Source organism: Gallinula chloropus (assembly GCF_964237585.1).
Source record: "Gallinula chloropus genome assembly, chromosome: 1".
Lineage (NCBI taxonomy): Eukaryota > Metazoa > Chordata > Aves > Gruiformes > Rallidae > Gallinula > Gallinula chloropus.
In genome coordinates, this window is record NC_140085.1 from 23,791,166 (window position 1) to 23,809,405 (window position 18,240).

At 41.7% G+C, this 18,240-nt stretch overlaps 1 protein-coding gene across 1 annotated transcript; it reads left to right on the forward strand.

Annotated features, from left to right (window-relative positions):
• Positions 1-37: 37 nt before the first annotated feature.
• GLT8D2 (glycosyltransferase 8 domain containing 2) lies at positions 38-16,745 on the forward strand (the record flags this gene model as incomplete). Its single annotated transcript, XM_084268577.1, has 9 exons — positions 38-143; positions 4,530-4,625; positions 5,807-5,975; positions 7,539-7,656; positions 9,284-9,368; positions 12,728-12,840; positions 13,502-13,668; positions 15,805-15,917; positions 16,483-16,745. 9 exons carry the CDS (start codon positions 38-40, stop codon positions 16,653-16,655), a joined length of 1,140 nt encoding a protein of 379 aa, XP_084124703.1. The 3' UTR covers positions 16,656-16,745.
• Between the last annotated feature and the right edge of the window lie 1,495 nt (positions 16,746-18,240).

Sequence of the window (18,240 nt, forward strand, 5' to 3'; positions counted from 1 at the left end):
GCGGCAGGTGGCGGCGGGAGTCGCTGTCGGTCACGTGATGGCGGCGCGGCGGGCGTCGGTTACCCTCGTCCCTGAGGGGGAGCTCGGCCCCCGCTGTCTTCGCGTCGGCGGTGGGGGGGAGGCGGCGACCTCCCGCCCGCTGGGTGCCGGCCTGCTCCGCTCCTCAGCTTAGGGGGCCGGCCGAGAGGCGCAGCGAGGGAGCCGCGTCTTGTCTTCGGCTAGGGCGGGGTCTCGGAGGCCGCCTTTTCGGCCGTGCTGCTGCTGCCGCCTTTGCCGCAGGCCTTTCGGCGCGGCTCCCTCCGCCCTTCGGGAGGCGCCGGTCTCGGCCGTGCTTCGGCAGGAGTCCTGTCAGGGCCAAGCCTTCCCGCCCTGCCTGCGGGGAGCAGCTGGGGTGCTCGGGTCACCACGGGTGCGGTGTGTGCCTCGGGCACCCAGCTCCGCATGCAAACCCTCAGAAGTCCGTGGCGGGCTTTGTTGGCTTTTTGGGGGGTTTTGTGTTGTGTTTTCGGTTTTTTTTTTTTTAAAACTTGCTGCTAAGCGAGCCGTGCTGCCTGATACATCTGAGAGAATGACTCGCTGGTTTAAACCCAGAAGGTTGAGATGAGAAACCGAGGTTTCAGTTCTACAGTTAAGAGCGGATGATATGAGTAAACCCGAAGATCTCGTTCTGCGGGACAAAAGCTGCTCTCTTTCCTGTGTGAGAAGGGTGTTGGTGAGAATACAAACACGTGAGGCAGAGGGAAATCCGGAGAAGGTGCTACTGGGTTGCCAGTAATTCCGGGGTTACTGCCAGGTGAAGCAGATGGTCCCAATGCTGCAAGCTCATACATCTGAGTGCATCTTTGGGCTGTTAAGGATGCACATACCAGTGGCAGGGAGATGAACAAAACATGGGTGGATGTTGAGGAACACGAGTGTAATGCAGCTTAAAAAATAGTAATCTTTCTGTCCATCTACATAAAGCACATAACTGTATAACTTCATTTGTTTTTCCTTCAAGCAGCTTTGCAAAATGGGGATTTCTGTACCAAATCAGACACATATAACGCAGTTCTGGCATGGTTGAGATTACTGGCAACCCAGCAGCATCTTCTGTTTCCTTCAGCCTCATATGTTTATTCAACTTAAACCCACGTTTTCAGTTCCTGCAAATGAAACAACAATCTTCATTTAAAACACAATTACTGAAACCTTATCTCCTCAGTTTTGCACTGTCTCATGCTAAAAATATGAAGAATAATTTGGCATTGAATGTTGTTCCTTTTAGTACTCATGAAAGTCTTGTGACAAAGCAGAGTCTTAGAAGGGAGGGAGAGAATTTGAAAAAAAAGTCATGTAGAAAGGAAACTGCAAACGCATTCCAGGAGTGCTTAGGAGGCAGAGTGTTAACACGGGCTGGTTATCTTGACCTAAAATCCCTCTGAATACAAACTATACCCGTGGATTCACGTTGTTTTAACTGCTCTAAGATGTGGCAATAAGGTGATTCAAGTCGAAATATGTGTTCAGACTTGAATTTTGCAAGTTTCCCTTAGCTTTTGACTTGCAAGAACTCTGCAAACAGGCACTGGGAATACTTCAGCTTTCAGTTTGGCTTTGGCATGTAGTTGTTTGGCTCGGGCACATTAGTTACCTGTTCACATTTGCCATAAATAGTCTAGAAACCTAACCTGCAACTAGGCTGTTGAAGTAACTTCTGGAAGGGTTTGTTTCCTTCTCTTTCCCCCACCCCCTTAAGACTTTTTGTCCTACGGGATTTATTTGCAATCTGCTTGCTGAAGCTCTGAGGCAAGTTTGCCAGATCTGGGGCTGCATCGTCTTTCTGAACATCTGGAAGTGGTTTATGGGCTCTCATTCCTCCGGTGCCGCGTCTGGACTCTCTGCTATTCCTCAGCAGCAGAGAAAGAAAAGAAAACCAGCACGACTCCAAAGTAAACTTTGAAGAGTTTGAAAAAGGAATTGAATCTTAAAACTGTTACTGTGCCCTGTAAGGCCCTTGTGCGGGGGACTTCAAAGGAGGATGATGGTCAAGGAAGCTTTGGCAAGAGTGCTTACAGCTGTGAGTTATCTAGGATCCAAGTAAATAGCTCTACAGCTCTTCAGAAGAGAGGAGTCCTGAATACTGTGCTGCTTTGAAGAGGTAAAAAGACTAATTAAGCAGGAAATATCTGAGCAGTAATGTCACTGTTTCTGAGTTTTCCCTTCTGCAGCCCCTCGTTTTGTTACAGGATTTGGCAGCCGAGTTAGGGACTGCCAGGTTCCAGGAACTAAAGTCTCCAGTCAGAAAAAAAATGAATAAATATTTGCAGGAGAACAAATATTTCTCTCTTTCCTTAAAAATCAGTGGGTAATCAATCTGTCTTTCTGAGGCTTAGGAATGCTGTAGTTCTAGAACTCAAGCTTGGGTGAGTGTCTGAGTTTGGATTTAAAAATGTGGTTCAATGTATGTTGACTTAATAATTTCTGAAGATATTGTGAAGCTGTGGCTTTCCAGCTTTTATCTTGCAGCGATCATCAGTATTGTTTGCAACTATCATTGCAAATGTTAATTGAAAGATAGTAGTCAGCTCTGTGGAAATCAGTGGAAGATTGTGATTAGCTAAAGTGGGTTTAGGAAGCGACTCTGAGGGTTCTCTTGCCTCTCTGCTTACCTTAATGAGTTAACGTTTAAAATGGGTGATAAAACAATGCTTGTGCGCAGTGCGTGAGAGAAGGGCTTTCTCAGCAGCAGGGTTTTTTTACCGATAAGCTTGATTTCCTCTCTGTGTAAATTAATGCCACATGAGGAGAGGGAGCTGCTGGAATGTAGATAAGTACTGCGGATGCAAGAGGGCTTCAGAGATACTCCTCTCTCACTACAGTTTAGTCCTAAATTTGGAATCTAAATACATGTGGATGTAGGTGGTTTGTAAACAAAGCCACATCTTAGCTGTTAAAAAATGCTTTTATTATTGTTTATCTTGTTAGTCAAAGTAGAGGCTAATGCAGGATGCCGCCCAAACTTGCGTATTAACCAATGGGAGGCGGTCAGATGGACACAGGAAAAATTGACTTCTGTCCTACATACAGCTACCATAGCATAAAGGTTAGATCACATAGTTAAATTTTCCCCTCCCCCCTACTCTAACTTCTGGTGATGGTTTTTACTGTTGCTTTGTTGTTGTTGTTAGAGTGGGTTTTTTTGTCACAAACAGTAGCTTGGGGATCCAGAATTTAGGTGAATGTCTTAATTCCCATAATCCTGTATATTCCGCCCTTTCTGGAGTAAAGTCATGGCTGCTCTTGGGCCTGGTTTAGAAGTACAATGTTAGAGAAGGTTCCTTCATTTTCTTCAGCATCCCAAATAATATGCTTAAGTACAAGCCACATTGCACAAACTTCCCTGTTAACGGAAGGATACTGCTATTAGAAAATATTTCCACTATTGCTCTGAATTTTTCTGAGAGTCCAAAAGATGCTGCTCCATTACAATATTCCCATGTGTTTGGGAACATACTCCAGCTAGAGATTAGTATTTGGCTGTTGTTCTGTTTTAGATTAAATTGGAGACAAATGTAAATGTATTTACAAATTGAAATGGGTGTTTTAATTCAAATGTGTTTAAAAACTTTAGTTATCACTCATGTAGGTAATTGGGTGGAATCTATTAAAATGCTGTTCCTTTCAACCTTTTAGTAACTTAAAGTATGGAATAGTTCTAGCCCAGAATATTAATTATTTCTTATAAAAAAGTTAGAGATAGATTTCAGTTTTATTTGAACCAGGTCAACAGTAAAGTTTGATGATGCAATACCTTGTCCTTGAAATAGCTAAGTAGTATTCCCTACTGGTATTAACAATTTTTCTGTCTTTTTAATTTTTTTTTTTTAATTTTGCCACAGATCACAGTTCTCATCCAACAGGACAGATGGCTCTTTTAAAGAAAAGTAAGAAAGATTAAAAACATTTGAAATGTATATTTTTTAAGAGAATAGAGATATCAAATGAAGTTTCTCATGCAACTGTTGTGTACAAATTTATAGTTCTAGTGTTGCTAAATTACATTTAAGTATACAAATAAGCTTTTATATGTTAACTAAGTCATATAAGTATTACAATAAATCCCTTTTAATTTAAAATTACTCACTGCTTTTGTTCAAGATGGGGAGGGGGTCTGGAATTTCCCACTGAGAGCAGGTAGTTGCTGGTTTCATGTGGGTTGTGCCTAGTTTCAGGCTCCTGGTAAAATTCAGAAACGTGAATTTCCTGGTATGGATAACGCATATATATTGGGAGCTTAATGATTTAGTGAGCAAATTATCCATGAAAATCAAATAGTTGGAAACTATTGTAATGGGGGAGAGATACTATTATGTTTTTAACATAAAGTGTTTAACTTCATCAAAAAGCAGGAGAAAGGACAATTTTGTAAATACAGCAAATACAGGTTATGATATGTACTGGTTGCATATCAGATTTTTTTTTTTAAGAGATGCAATTGGGAATTAGCTATTCCACTGTTTGTTAACAAATTCTCCCTTTTGTTTCAGTTAATCAGATCTTACTGTTCCTTCTTGTCTTAACTGTGTGTGCCATTCTGTATAACAAAGTCCACCAGTCGCCATCAGTGTTAAAGAACGAAACAGGTAAGTGACCTGCCCTTCTGTTCCATTTCTGTTTTGTTTTATATGCCTTGTCTCTTCATCTGAAAAGTGCTTTTTATCTTACTGAATCCTGTTTGCCCTGCGGTAGATGAGCTGCTCACGTTGTTGCATATGGATGTGGAATTTCTTGTTTCTGAATTCCTTCAATAAAATAGTAGATCAATAGTAATGACTAAGAGTTGCCATTCTGATTGAGATTTTTATCTAGATGTCAGTGTTGTAGATGGAAGCTGGACTGTATCCTTATTTATGATGAACAACATTGGAGTTGTCAAGTGATAATAAACTTTGATCACAGCTTGCCCCTTTGGAAATGTCCTTGGCCTACCTATTTATTTCAGATAGATCATCAAATTTTGATGTAACCTACAGCAGAAGTTTTTGCTGGAATTCTTTCAGTGATGGAAACCTGCTAGGATTGATGTGTTTGGACTGGTATTAAATGTTTATGCTAATAGCTTATTCACTGTTCCCAAGATAAACAAACTCTGTCCTGGTATAAACCATTTTTTTCAGTCTGTTGTTTGGGGGGCTCTTACGACTTCAGTGGTTATGTTTTAACTGGTATAAGTAAGTTAGTGCTAGGGATAAAAATCTTCATTAGCAGCAATGTAAACTGAATTGGTATTGTTTAGATTTTTTTTCCTTTTTATCATTAGTAACTTCCTGCTGGTACGAAATGTTGCACTACTCATTTCTAGCCTGCTTCCCAAAGAATCGAAGCTCATGGAATCACACCAACTCTTTGGCTTACCACTTTCTCTAGATAATTTTGGAGCCTATTGTCCAATTTGCACTAAATGTAACTGAGAAGTCGAAGTCTCAAAGGTATTCAAACTTCTTCAGGTTTCATGTGAATAAGCAGCTACTTGGAGGACAGGCTGCATTGTACCCCTGCTGAGCAGAAGATGCCAAGAGCTGTGTTTATATATTCTGTTTGGAGGCATCCAACAGTCCAGTCAACCTGCATGCAGTTCTGGATTAGCGACAGCTCGTGCTGTGTGCCTTGCCAGGTGCGGATGTGTATAGGATGTGGTAAAGAAACGAGGTGATTGTGATACAATTCAGCTGATTATGGAACTCCATAGGCATTCCTATAACCTAGATCTGATATAAAAAGATTCTTAATGTTCTATTTTAATGTGTGGTTTTGTTTCTTGTAGTTGATTTGGAGAGTCCTGAGGAAATGGAAGAAGAAATCCCAGTTGTAATCTGCGCTGCCGCGGGCAGAATAGGTGCAACTGTAGCAGCAATCAGCAGTATCTACAGCAACACAGAGGCCAATGTTTTGTTCTACATAGTTGGACTGAAGAATACCATCCCGCATGTTCGGTATACACCAGCCTTATTTTGTTTCATTCTCTAGTTAGGCCCCTATTGTTGTTCTCCTTATCACAGGCATAGACTCTAGAAGACTTTTATTTAAGTAGTGCTATTGGTAGCAGTCCCCAGGTGTAGGAAAAAGCACCACTTTGCCCTACATGAGGCACTAACTGGCCTGGAGGGCTGTGAAGTAGCCAGACCATGCCCATACCTGTGCCTCTCTGCCTTTTGTAGATGGGCTGCAGAAGGGGCTGTAATGAATAAGTATATACGTGCTTACTTGTTGCAATCCCACTTTGTGACACTGCACTTAAGACACAGCACCAATCAAAAGTTTAAGCTTCAGAGTAGAAAAACTTTAAAGCTAATTTCAGCTAAGAGGGTGTATTAAAGTTATAAACTGAGGTCTGAAGAAGCTCCTAGTGAAAGCATGTTTGGGTGTAAAAATTTGCAAACATCTAAAAGAAGAGGATGGTCTGAATTAAAGAAGATTTCTTAGCAGTTGTCACCTCTAGATGCTGCCATTCTGGAGCCTGTGTACCCACAATTGGTGTCAAAGTGAGAAATACGATGAGTGGGGTTCCACAGGGAGTTTTTCCCACCAAAGTAATCTATAACCTAGGTAATAGTGGAGAATGTTCCTTATGAACCTGCAGTTGGCATGAAGCTGGAAAGGAGACAGCAGATGCATTGAGGAAAAGAGCTGAAAAAAGTAATCCTGATGAACTGGAAAAATGAACTGTAAAATATGATGGCATTCTGTAGAGGGAATGACAAGAAAATATAGGTGGGAACAGCTCATTGTATTGGCTCAGGGTAAAGCTGGAGTTGCGTAGCACTCATTTGGGAAGCTACAGAATCAGAATGTAACTGACCACACTGATTTAAAAAAAAAAGGATAAGAAAGAAGGCATGCATCATACTGTATAAGCATGTTGACACATATGACTACAGGAGATGTGAGGAAATTACTTCTGATCTTGCAGAAATTATTAAAGCATCAGAAGAAGTTTTGGATGCCTTCATGAAGGATTTAGAAGAGAGGTCAGAGGAGAAAATAAGCAATGGTGTCGAGAAATGTGACAAAATAATTGAAATAATTTGTTTAGTCTAAAGAAAATCTAATGTGGAGACGATGTGGCAGTCATCTTGAAGGACATAAAACTGTAAAAGGGAGAAAAGTAAACTCTACTTTAAAAGCACTGGATAGGATAAGAAAAAAAGGGTCTTTAACTGTAGCAAGAAAACTTAGAAAAATAGTATTTAATGCTAGTGATGGCAAAAGATTAATTGTTTGGCCAGCTTGTGGAGTCTGTATTTGGAGGTGGTGTTTGTCTCGTTGGGGTTTTCGTGTGTTGGTTCTTTGTTTTATTTGTTGGGTTTGGGTTTTTTTTAAGAACAGGTTAAACAAATGTCCATGTGCAATAGCTGTAGACAGAAGTGATTCTGTCTTGGGATAGAACAGAGTGAGTGAGCTTTCCAGGTCTCTTATTCTCCTATGAGTCTGTGCAGTTACTGGTGGAATTACTTGTCACACACTCTATTTCTTGTACCACTTCATTTTTATCACAGAAAATGGATTGAAAATTCTAAACTGAAAGAAATAAAATTTAAGGTTGTGGAATTCAACCCTATGGTACTGAAAGGAAAAATCAGACAAGATGCTTCACGTCCTGAGCTACTGCAGCCTGTGAGTAAATGAATCACGGATTACCAGCACTTTTAACACTCCTTGCAGGCTTTAAAATGTCCTAGCTCTCTGTTCTAATGCACAGGGTGGTATAAGCCAGAGAAGCCACATCAGGTCCAACCACTATTCTCTCCTTCAAGAAGGAAGAGTGCACTATAACAAGCTCATTGCAACTTGTGTGTTTTCCTGGGAGCCCATTATTTGGTGGCATAAACTTGGTAATTTGTGTGGTATCTTTTAATTATATATTCACAGTTTGTTGAGGGAAGATCTAATAGTGTTCTCTGTGCCTCCATGATGCTGAGCTGGCTGCATTCTGCTCATGTCCACGTTAATTTAGAGGCTAACAACTAGTCTAAATATTATCAGCTGTCAGAAAAGGTAAATCAGATGTTAGAAATTATTAGGGAAGAGTAAAGATCAGAATGGAGAACACTGTTATGCCACAATACAAATCCATAGCTCTCCCTTACCCTAAATACTATATGCCATCCTTGTCCCCTTAGCTGACAAAGGTGTAACGCCACCAGGAAACGTTCAGGTCCATTAAGAATGTTTCACCTTGCCTCCCTTCTGAGTCTTTGACATTTCTAATGTATGGAAAAGATCTGCAAGGGCTCAGGGGGTTAGAACTGTTCAGCTTGGAAATATGAGTTGTAGCATGAAAATAGTAGAGGTCCACAGAACTAAGTGGCATGGAGGACTTGATGGGGGATGCTTGATCACTGTCTCTTCCAGTGAAAGACCTAATGACTGTTGGATTAAATTAGTAGGAGTCACAGTAAGAACAAACAAGAAATGTGCACGTTTTTTCATGCAATTAGTACTAAATCTCTAAAATTCCTCCCTGAACGGTCTCATGGAGGTAAAAATTTACAAGGATTCAGTGAGGACTGAAGTTTATGTTTAGACAGACCACACCTGATTCAGGAAATCCCTTGAGCTGAAAGCTAGGAGAATACTTGGAGCAACTCTTCCGTATGCTTGCTCTATTCTTATTTTTCACTGAGCGTCTGCTTAGGACCGCTCTGAAGGCTGGTGCTGGGGGAAATGGTTTGAATCAGTATGGTGGTTCTTACATTCTCAGTCCCCTTGCTCTCTGCTGCATTCTTTGTTGCTGTTGTAGACATCTGCTGTCTTGTGTCTCTGCCACCAGCCAAATCATTCCTATAGAGCAGTATGATGGCACTATTAAACTTTTAGTGCTTTGTATGATGCACGCTGTAAAAACACATTAGAAAAGATTAAGGAATTTGGAGTATCTTTTATACAAGGAGAGGCTCCATCTGTGGAGATACTTGGAACTCAACTGGGCACGGTCCCTGGCAGTCTGCTAGGGTGGACCCTACTTGAGGAGTTAGACAAGATAATTTCAAAAGGCCCTTTCCAACCTAAGTGATTCTGTGATGAAACAAATTTTGGGCTGCTTGGTTAGGGCTTAGTAAATAAAATAGGGAATAATAATAATGGATTCAAGATGCTAGTAAAGCTGGGGGGAGGAAGCAAGTGATGACTGGCTAGTGCTCAGTGAAGAGAGAAATTAAAACACTTGTTAATAGACGGAAGTGTGAGACTACGGCATTGAACAGCTTTACCATTTAGTCTTTACCTTTTTTCTCTTTAATAGTTGAACTTCGTTCGATTTTATCTTCCTTTGCTTATCCAGAAACATGAGAAAGTAATATATTTGGATGATGATGTCATTGTTCAAGGTAAGTTGTCACCCAAAAAGCAATTTCTAGCAGAATTAAAATTATTGCAGCTTTTACAGTTTTTCAGAAATGTGAGCGATAATGGAAACTAAGTCAGCTGCTAGGAGTGTAAACTACAAATAATCTTTAATTAAAGGAAAGTGGAGATGAACTTTCTTTCATCTATCTTTTTAATAGTTGATTTTTATCAAAATTGTACATAAGGGTTTCATTTTAATTGAATCTGGTTGATTGGTGAAATACATGGATTTAACTTAGATGTTACAATACTCACTGTTAAGGATGTGACATGCATTTCTTTAGAATATTTGAATTCCTGTGAATGTTACTGATTCTTATCCACTACTTAGGTTTTTGAGAGCAAGAGTTAAAATTCCAAACACTTAAAATACCATTTTAAGCATCTTCTGCTCAGAATCCATAGCAATTTTCAGAATCATGATCAAAGATGTACAAGTTCCTAGACAAATGGGAGCTGTTAGAAGACATTCAAATTCTGAAAAGTCTTTTTTTCAGAGAAATCTAATCAGAAGAATCGGAACAAGAACTGTATATTTAAAGATTGCATTTTATTTCTCTTCCATTTCCCAGTATATTTTTCCCCCTCTGTAGAGTAGTTGCCTCCCTTGTTTTATCATATTGTTATCTTGTTATTTAATAGCATTTTTTAATCAGAGTGTTGTGGTTTAACCCTGGTGGGCAGCTAAGCACCACAGCTACTCACTCACTTCTTCCTCATCCTCCCCAGCGTCAAGATAAAGCAAACACACAATTGTTTAATAAGTGAAGGATAAGTAGAAGGAGAGGAAAACAAAACAAGTGATATGATATAAACAGTGGGTAGACTGATGCCCAGCCAGTTTCAAAGCAGAAGCTGGCTAATGCTCCCTCACGGTCCACCCCCCCTTTCCCCTTTTATAGCTGAGCATGAGGTTATATAGCATGGAATATTTCTTGGTCAGTTTGGGTCATCTGCCCAATCGTGTCCCTTCCCAGTCTGCTCACCCCCTGATCAGTGGGGTGAGGCAGAATGAGAAATGGTGAGGCCTTGGTGCTGTGCAAACACCCTTCAGCAAAGCTAAAGCATTACTGTGCTATCAGTACTGCTTTGGTCACAGACCTAAACCATAGCCCTGTATGAACTGCTATGAAGAAAATTAACTCCATCCTAGCCAGGCCCAGTACACAGGAACAGCAAAACCATTTTACCTATCCTTGTTAAACATTAAAGGGCTGTTCGAAGTTTTCCTTTGGAAAGGACTGAGTGTAGCTATAATAAACTTTTGGCCAAAATTAACCTTTGCAATAAGAATATTAAGATCTGTGAACTTACACATGACAGAAGTATAATTTTACTCTCCACTGCTTCTCTGCAGCTTTCTGTAGTTTTGTCTCTTCAGCATCAGATTTCAGAATGTCTGCACTTGAAGGGGCTGCTATTGGCTGCTTTATAAAATAGGATTAATCTGCCCTGTCTCATTTTAATTTGCAGTAGGCAGTTCTCTGTGTGTTTTCAGCAGTTACATCAGGTTTTTGGTTTTGTTGTTCTGTCTGTCGTTGGTGGGCGTCAATATTTGACTCTTGAAAGGTTTGTGAAGGCTTCATTTATGCTCCAGTTCCATGAGCACTTGAAGCTGAGCAGGGCACCTCCCCTGTATCCCTCACTGCACCTGCACAGGCATTCACCAGGAGTGTGTTGCTTTCAGCCTGAATTAGTTCCCTGGTAGGAGTTGAGGCAGCACGGCTGGGAGATGAGGGGAGGTAGGGCTTTCTGTCTCATTAGGGGTGTCAGCTTATGTGAGCCACAGGATAAAGGTGCAGTTTCATGTCATGGCTCATAGCAGGCTGCTGCTGAGGGAAGTGGCCTCTCCTGTCCCCAGGCAGCTCCGGTTACTTGTGTCATATCTACAGTTGTGCAGCTGCTGAGCGAGCTGATGCAGCTGGTTGGCCAGGCAGAAGATGAGCAGTACAAAAAAAACCACAAACTTGGTTTTCTCCCTCACCCTTTTTTTTTTTCTTTCTCTGCTTCAGCCAGCCTCATTTCCTCACCCTTGGGCCATGCAATCGTAGGGCCCAGAAGAGGGGAATAAAGATGGACATGTGGGAGTGAGGCGCAGGGAGGGAGCGTATTCTGGCAGCTGCTCCCCATGCATTAGCTGTAATGTGAGACTGTGCTGTTAGATGCTTCTGGAGTGGGAGTGATTGCGTCTTCTGACAGTATAAGGAGTGAATGGGGGTTTTGGGGTTCAGTTTTGGGATCACTTATTGCTTTCTGCAAAGCAGTCAGAATGAAACATACTGAACTTTGGCTGTCAGCCTGGAATTGTTTGGTTAGATTTTTATTTTCCCCTTTTCCTACTTTTCTCTTGAAGCTGTTTAGAATCAGGAGAAAATACTTAATAAGGCACATTGATCTTGAACAATCAAGTGTCCCATTAATTCAAATTCTATTTCTTGGTGGGACATGGATCTTAAACCAAGTTTTCCAACTAGCTGATGAGTTCAGAAAAAAAAAACCTTCATCCATACTTATTTCAGAACTAGTAGTTCCACTGTGTACAGTATGAGGAATGTTTTCAGTTACTAGTTTTTTGATGGGCTCATGTCGGGCTGCCAGGTCATATGTGGCCTTCCAAGATAATTCATCTTCCCTGTGACTGACCTGTGCCCACCAGCAAAGCTGGTAGCTGCAGGGGGGGTTGGATGCAGACTCCCGTAACTGCTGCGCACCACTGTGCTTCCCACCTGCCCTGACACCACTCTAGCACACCGTGGGTACCTGCTAGTCAGTGGATGAGCACGGTGCCATGTGTTATGTCATTTCCCTCCAACAGGAAGGAGGTGGGTGGTCTGTGAAGCCATGAGGGACAGTCAGATGTCACAAGCATGTTTCAACTGGTCAGTACTGGTATCCTATTAGGAGGTGTAAACACTAACACCAGGAGAAACCTCATCTGTGTAAGAGATTGAAGTAGTGGTTTGTGGGGCTTCAGGAGCCTCAGAAAAATTGCCTGTGCTGTCGCTCTCCAAAAGCAAACTCTGTGAATGCAGAACTTTGTAACTTGGCTTTGTAACAGTGTCATCTGCCTGTGCTGTGGCTGATTTTGGAATTCAGCCCAGAATGTGGATGTATTGAATTCTGGTGATGTCTAAAGATAGACCTTAGACATCCAGGAACCGCACTCAAATTTGTAAACTATCCCGTGTTATGAAAGTCAGATGCCTTCAGTATCTGGGCCGGCCCCTGAAATCGGTGTGTTCTTAAGCAGCATATATGAGAACAGAAGTGACCAGTGACCCTAGTGACTCTGTAGTGATGGAGTAGGTTTCTTTTATGCTTTTGACCTTTTTGTAATCAGGTGACATCCAGGAACTCTATGACACGAAGTTAGCACCTGGACATGCTGCAGCTTTTTCAGATGATTGTGATCTGCCTTCTACACATGAAATAGTTAGAAGTGTAGGGATGCAGGTAAGAGGCTGTTTTGGACTTCTAATAATGAATGTATTTGCCCACAGATGTAAAATTATTTATACATTTTCCCCAAACATTAAAGTTTTGGGTTTTTTTTATATATAGTTTTATAATAGTTTTACAGGTAATCAAGGACTAATTTTTGTAGTAACTTAATGCTATGCAGAGTTGTTTCCTGTAATAATTTAAATCTCTGTTGCTCTTTGGATTCTACTAAATTATGTTTGGTATTTTGCTATTAGTAGATCAGGAGCACTTACAGAATATCTAATGTATATAAAATATGATAGTTGTATTAGTCAAATTGGGAAACAAGTTTAAAGGCTCATTCCTGAGCTGAGTTCCCCAGACATGTCAGTGAATCCCTCTAGCATTACAGCCACACAGGTAGGATGTTACATCATTGAGAGTAAGCTGCAGAAAGACAAACATGTGGTGAGGGAAGAGTCTTAAACTCCTAGGGAACAATACTGTGGAAAAGGCAATTTAGTAGCTGGAAGTATTCTGCCTTTCAGGCTCCTGTCATATAGAAGTGAAGACAGGTAATGTCATCTACGAACTTGGCTTAGGGAGCGTGTCTCTAGTCTCTGTGTGAGTGGCAAAGAATGCTTTATGTTGTGGAGACTCATAGGGGATAAACATACTTTTTATTTCTTAGAACACGTACATGGGATTCCTGGACTACAGAAAGCAAGGAATTAGAGATCTTGGCATCAGCCCCAGCACCTGCTCCTTCAATCCTGGAGTAATTGTTGCTAACATGACGGAATGGAAACATCAACGGATTACAAAGCAGTTGGAAAAGTGGATGCAAAGAAATGTGGAGTATGTGTGGAAATTGAGCTTTGCCCTTTATACTTTTAATACTCAGTTCAGAGTTTTATTTTTCTGTTTAAGAGCTGCTAAAAGTTTAACTCAAAGAGTCTTTCTTTGAGATTGCACCAAATGAAGTGGGTCAGAATTTCCATCTGGTTAAATCTGACCAATTGTATACCAGGAAATCATAGAATGGTTTTGGTTGGAAAAGACCTTCAGGATCATCGAGTCCAACTGTAAATGGTCACCTGGAATTCTAGTCTTGTGTTTAGTCACAAACTACACTTCATCCCAAAGGACACTGAGAACACATGGGTCTTGCTTTAGATGAACAGCCTTGCTTTGGGGATCAAGCCACTTAGGATCTTCCCTTCCTTAGGCTGGCTTCAAGGAGGAGGAATCTTCCCTTGTTTGTGTGGGGTCTCTCCTATTGCAATGTCAGTCAGACTCTTAGCTGGACACCATATTTCTTAAATATTAGTAGGAAACACTTCTATAGATGAACAAAATTGAAAGATACATTTTTGGCATCAATCACAAGTAGGTCATGACACAGTGAAAGAATCAGTTCATTTTTTACCATTGGTTCACTGTTAACATCTATTTCTAAACTCCATGTTTATTTTCTTTCCCTGCAAAGGGTTAAATTTAAATGTAGTAAGGCTGAACTGAAACCCAGCAGCTTGTGCTATTGGACTGTGTCCATGACTTGTTAGTTTTAGAAAGGAACAGAGGAGGAGAGACACAAATAAGCATGTGAACAAATGAGAAGCCAAATGGCGCTTTTCTTAGGCCGCTTATGTAATGTGTCTTGACAGGCTCTTGTTATGCTTTTTCTGAGTTTGCAAAAGACTCTATGAATACTACTGCAAGTTCTATTGATAAAGTTTTATCAGTAAAGTTTACCTGGTCCTGGAATTACAATGCTTAGGAAACTGATACAATAGAATCACAGACTGCTGGGTTGGAAGGGACTTCACAGATCATTTAGTTTCAAACCCCTGCCATGAGCAGGGACACCCTCCACTAGCCCAGGTTGCCCAAAGCCTCTGTTAGATGTTAAGTTTATACTGACTGGACTTTGACAAAATCTGACTCTGATCCAGCAATGTGCCCCTGTGGCCCAGGCCGGTGGTGTCCTGGGGCACATTAAGAGGAGTGTGGCCAGCAGGTTGAAGGAGGTCATCCTTCCCCTCTACTCTGCCCTGGTGCAGCCACATCTGGAGTTCTGTGTCCAGTTCTGGGCTCCCCAGTTCAAGGAAGACAGGAGCCACTGGAGAGAATCCAGCAGAGGGCTGTGAGAATGATGAGGGAGATGGAGCTCCTTGTATGAGGAATGACTGAGAGAGCTGAGGCTGTTCAGCCTGGAGAACACCAAGGGGGGATCTGATTAATGTTTATAAATATCTAAGGGGTGGATGTCAGGAGGATGGGGCAAAACTTGTCAGTGAAGCCCAGTGACATGACAACTGGCAATGAGCACAGACTGGAACACAGGAAGTTCCATCTGAATGTGGGGAAAAATGTCTTCACTGTGAGGGTGACAGAGCACTGGAAGAGGCTGCCCAGAGAGGCTGAGGAGTTTCCTTCTTGAGAGAAATTCAAACCCTCCCCCCTGGACGTGATTCTGTGCAACCTGCTGCAGGTGATCCTGCTTTAGCAGGGGGGTTGGACGAGATGATCTCAAGAGATCCCTTCCAATCCCTTCCTGCCCTTCTGGGATTTGAAGTTAGTTCATGGATCTAGAAGCTGGAGGAGAGGGGAAAGGGGAAAAAGGAGGGAATGCAACACATGGAAACGTGCATATTCTTAAGAGGCTAAAATAGGTTTGATTATTTTAACAGGTTTTTTCCTACATGAAGCTTTGTCAGCCTTGCAGTCTATCAGTGTTGTATAGAAGTAATTGGCATCATGTTGGGTCTGACTCCCATTTTCCTTGGCAGTAACAATTTACTCAACAGGAATTGGAGTTGCAAATACAAGTAATTAACAGCGTTAGGAAGGAGCATGTTGGAAATCCATCCGTTTAAAGAAAATTTTAATTTTGCCAGAATACTTTTTAATTTTCTGCCTTTTGTACTAAAGATTCTTTGATTAAGGTTTTGAACCTTTTCCTTTTTTTTTTTTATTTTTATCCTTTTTCAGGGAAAACCTCTACAGCAGCACCCTTGGTGGAGGCGTGGCAACCTCTCCAATGCTGATTGTATTTCACGGGAAGTATTCCACTATTAATCCAATGTGGCACATAAGGCATCTGGGTAAGTTTAACTTCCTACTGTCTGCAGAGGGTAAATCATATGAGGAATGGCTGAGGGAGCTGGGGCTGTTTAGCTTGGAGGAGGCTGAGGGGAGACCTTATCACCACCTACAACTACCTGAAGGGAGGTTGTAGAGAGGTGGGCGATGGTCTCTTCAGCCAGGTGACAGGAGATAGAGCAAGGGGAAATGGCATGAAGCTGTGCCAGGGCAGGGCCAGATTGTGTATTAGAAAAAAACTTTTTACTGAAAGAGTTGTCAGGGCCTGGAACAGGCTGCCCAGGGAGGTGGTTGAGTCACCTTCCCTGGATGTGTTCAAAAAAAGGGTTGATGAGGTACTTAGGGATATGGTTTAGCATAGGATGGGAATGGTTGGACTTGATGATTTTCAAAGGTCTCTTCCAACCTTGTGATTCTGTGATCTCTTCTATGAGGAAAAGCAGAGAGATGTGGGGCTGTTCAGCCTGGAGAAGACTGAGAGGGGATCTCATGAACGCTTATAAATATCTAAATAGTTCCACTATTAAAAACTGGATTAATTTTTTCTTCTGAAATCCATCCCTACAGGCTGGAGTCCCGATACCCGTTATTCGGAGCATTTTCTCCAAGAAGCTAAATTACTTCACTGGAACGGGCGATACAAACCTTGGGACTATCCCAGTGTTCACACTGATCTCTGGGAAAACTGGTTTATTCCTGACCCTTCAGGGAAGTTCAAATTAACTCGTCCTGAGAGCTGATACTGAAAGCAGTTAAACGCAGTGATACACTCTGCTTTGCAGTATGTCATAGTTGGAGATGCAATGTTGTATAATTAACAGATTTTAGAGAACAAAGTATTTGTTAAATATATGAATAAATGAGTGTCAGTTTTGTGTGTTTATACCTGGAGGGGGGAAGCTGGAGTGACAGGGACACAGCTCAGGCTATCTCACCTTTCACAGGAGCTGAGGAAACAAGTTTACTTGACCATGAAGGACTTCAATTAAATGTTCATAGAGGTGAAGTTCAGTGCCAGACCATGGGGCTTGATGGAAGGTCTTTGCAAATAAGACTCCAACTCTGGTGGTAGAAAAATCCACACAGGAAATACTTGCAGCATTACATACAAGGTGGCTGTAGCTGCCTAGCCCACAGTGAATGGCCTGAAAAGAAAACTGGGCTGTGTTTTAATGAGCCCAGTGCTGCTGCACCGTGACTCCGTTCTGCATCCATGGAGTACGTGTCCTGGCGAGGACTCAGGCCCTGCTAGCAAGCTGCACAAGCACATTCAAAGACACTGTGGTACAATTCCTGATTTTATTGAGGAACACTGATAGATTTCAGACAGATTAAGAGCTTCTGCATTACTGCAATGAAAAGAGCACCAGTTCTGAGGAGTATACACAGAATTGCAATATTTAGTGACAAGGTCATTGTACACTTTGCTGTATTTTAGACCTAGGTAGCCTAGTAGGTGGCTCCGTTGAGAGGAGCCCTTTCCCTTCCCATCAAACAGGACAGCCTTACAGTAGTTATGTCCTACTGTGCTACATACTCAGCCATACTAACTACACGCTTCTAATTTTGCTGGAAAATAAAACTGAATTGTAACAAATCCCTGATGCAAGATGCTTTGAGCACCTGCAGGAAAAGGTCCATGTAAACAGCAATACATGATACAGTACACTTTAAATAACAGACAAGACAAACCCTATACCTTTTTGACAACATAGTGAACAGCTTTATGCTGAAGCGAATACCCACAGTCAGAATCGTAACGCACACTTTCTTGATTTAAGACGCTCAGAATTAAGCCACATAATTTGGGAAGGAAACTGTAAACATTGTGCCTGCCTCACAACAGGTTGACAGTGTGTGATCTCAGCAAGAGCTGTTGCAGCAGGATTAGAGTCTACACTATTTACACTTGATGCATGACAACTGTACCTGGCTGTGAGGAAAGGATAAAAACACACCAGTGCAGGAACCTCTGACCAGTGTGAGCTGCGGAGATACCGTGTGTATCTATTTTTCAAGTATGTGAAGCACCTACTGTCATAAGATCACCAAAACTTTAATGTTTTGATCAGCTTACTGTTTTTACTTCATCTCTTCCTCACAGGATAAAAGAGAGAAAGATGATGATGGTTAGGCACAAGCATAGACTCTCACTTACTTCTTTCTCAGTCACTAATATTGGCCTATCATTTAGGCAAGTTCCTCAGAAGAGAGCTGTAGTTTCTACAGCTGACTTCTTACATCCTTAACTTAGTATTTTTTACTTTCAGGAGGAGAATGCCCTCTAAGGTCTTGTAAGACTGAAAGGAATTGAAGGTTACAGAC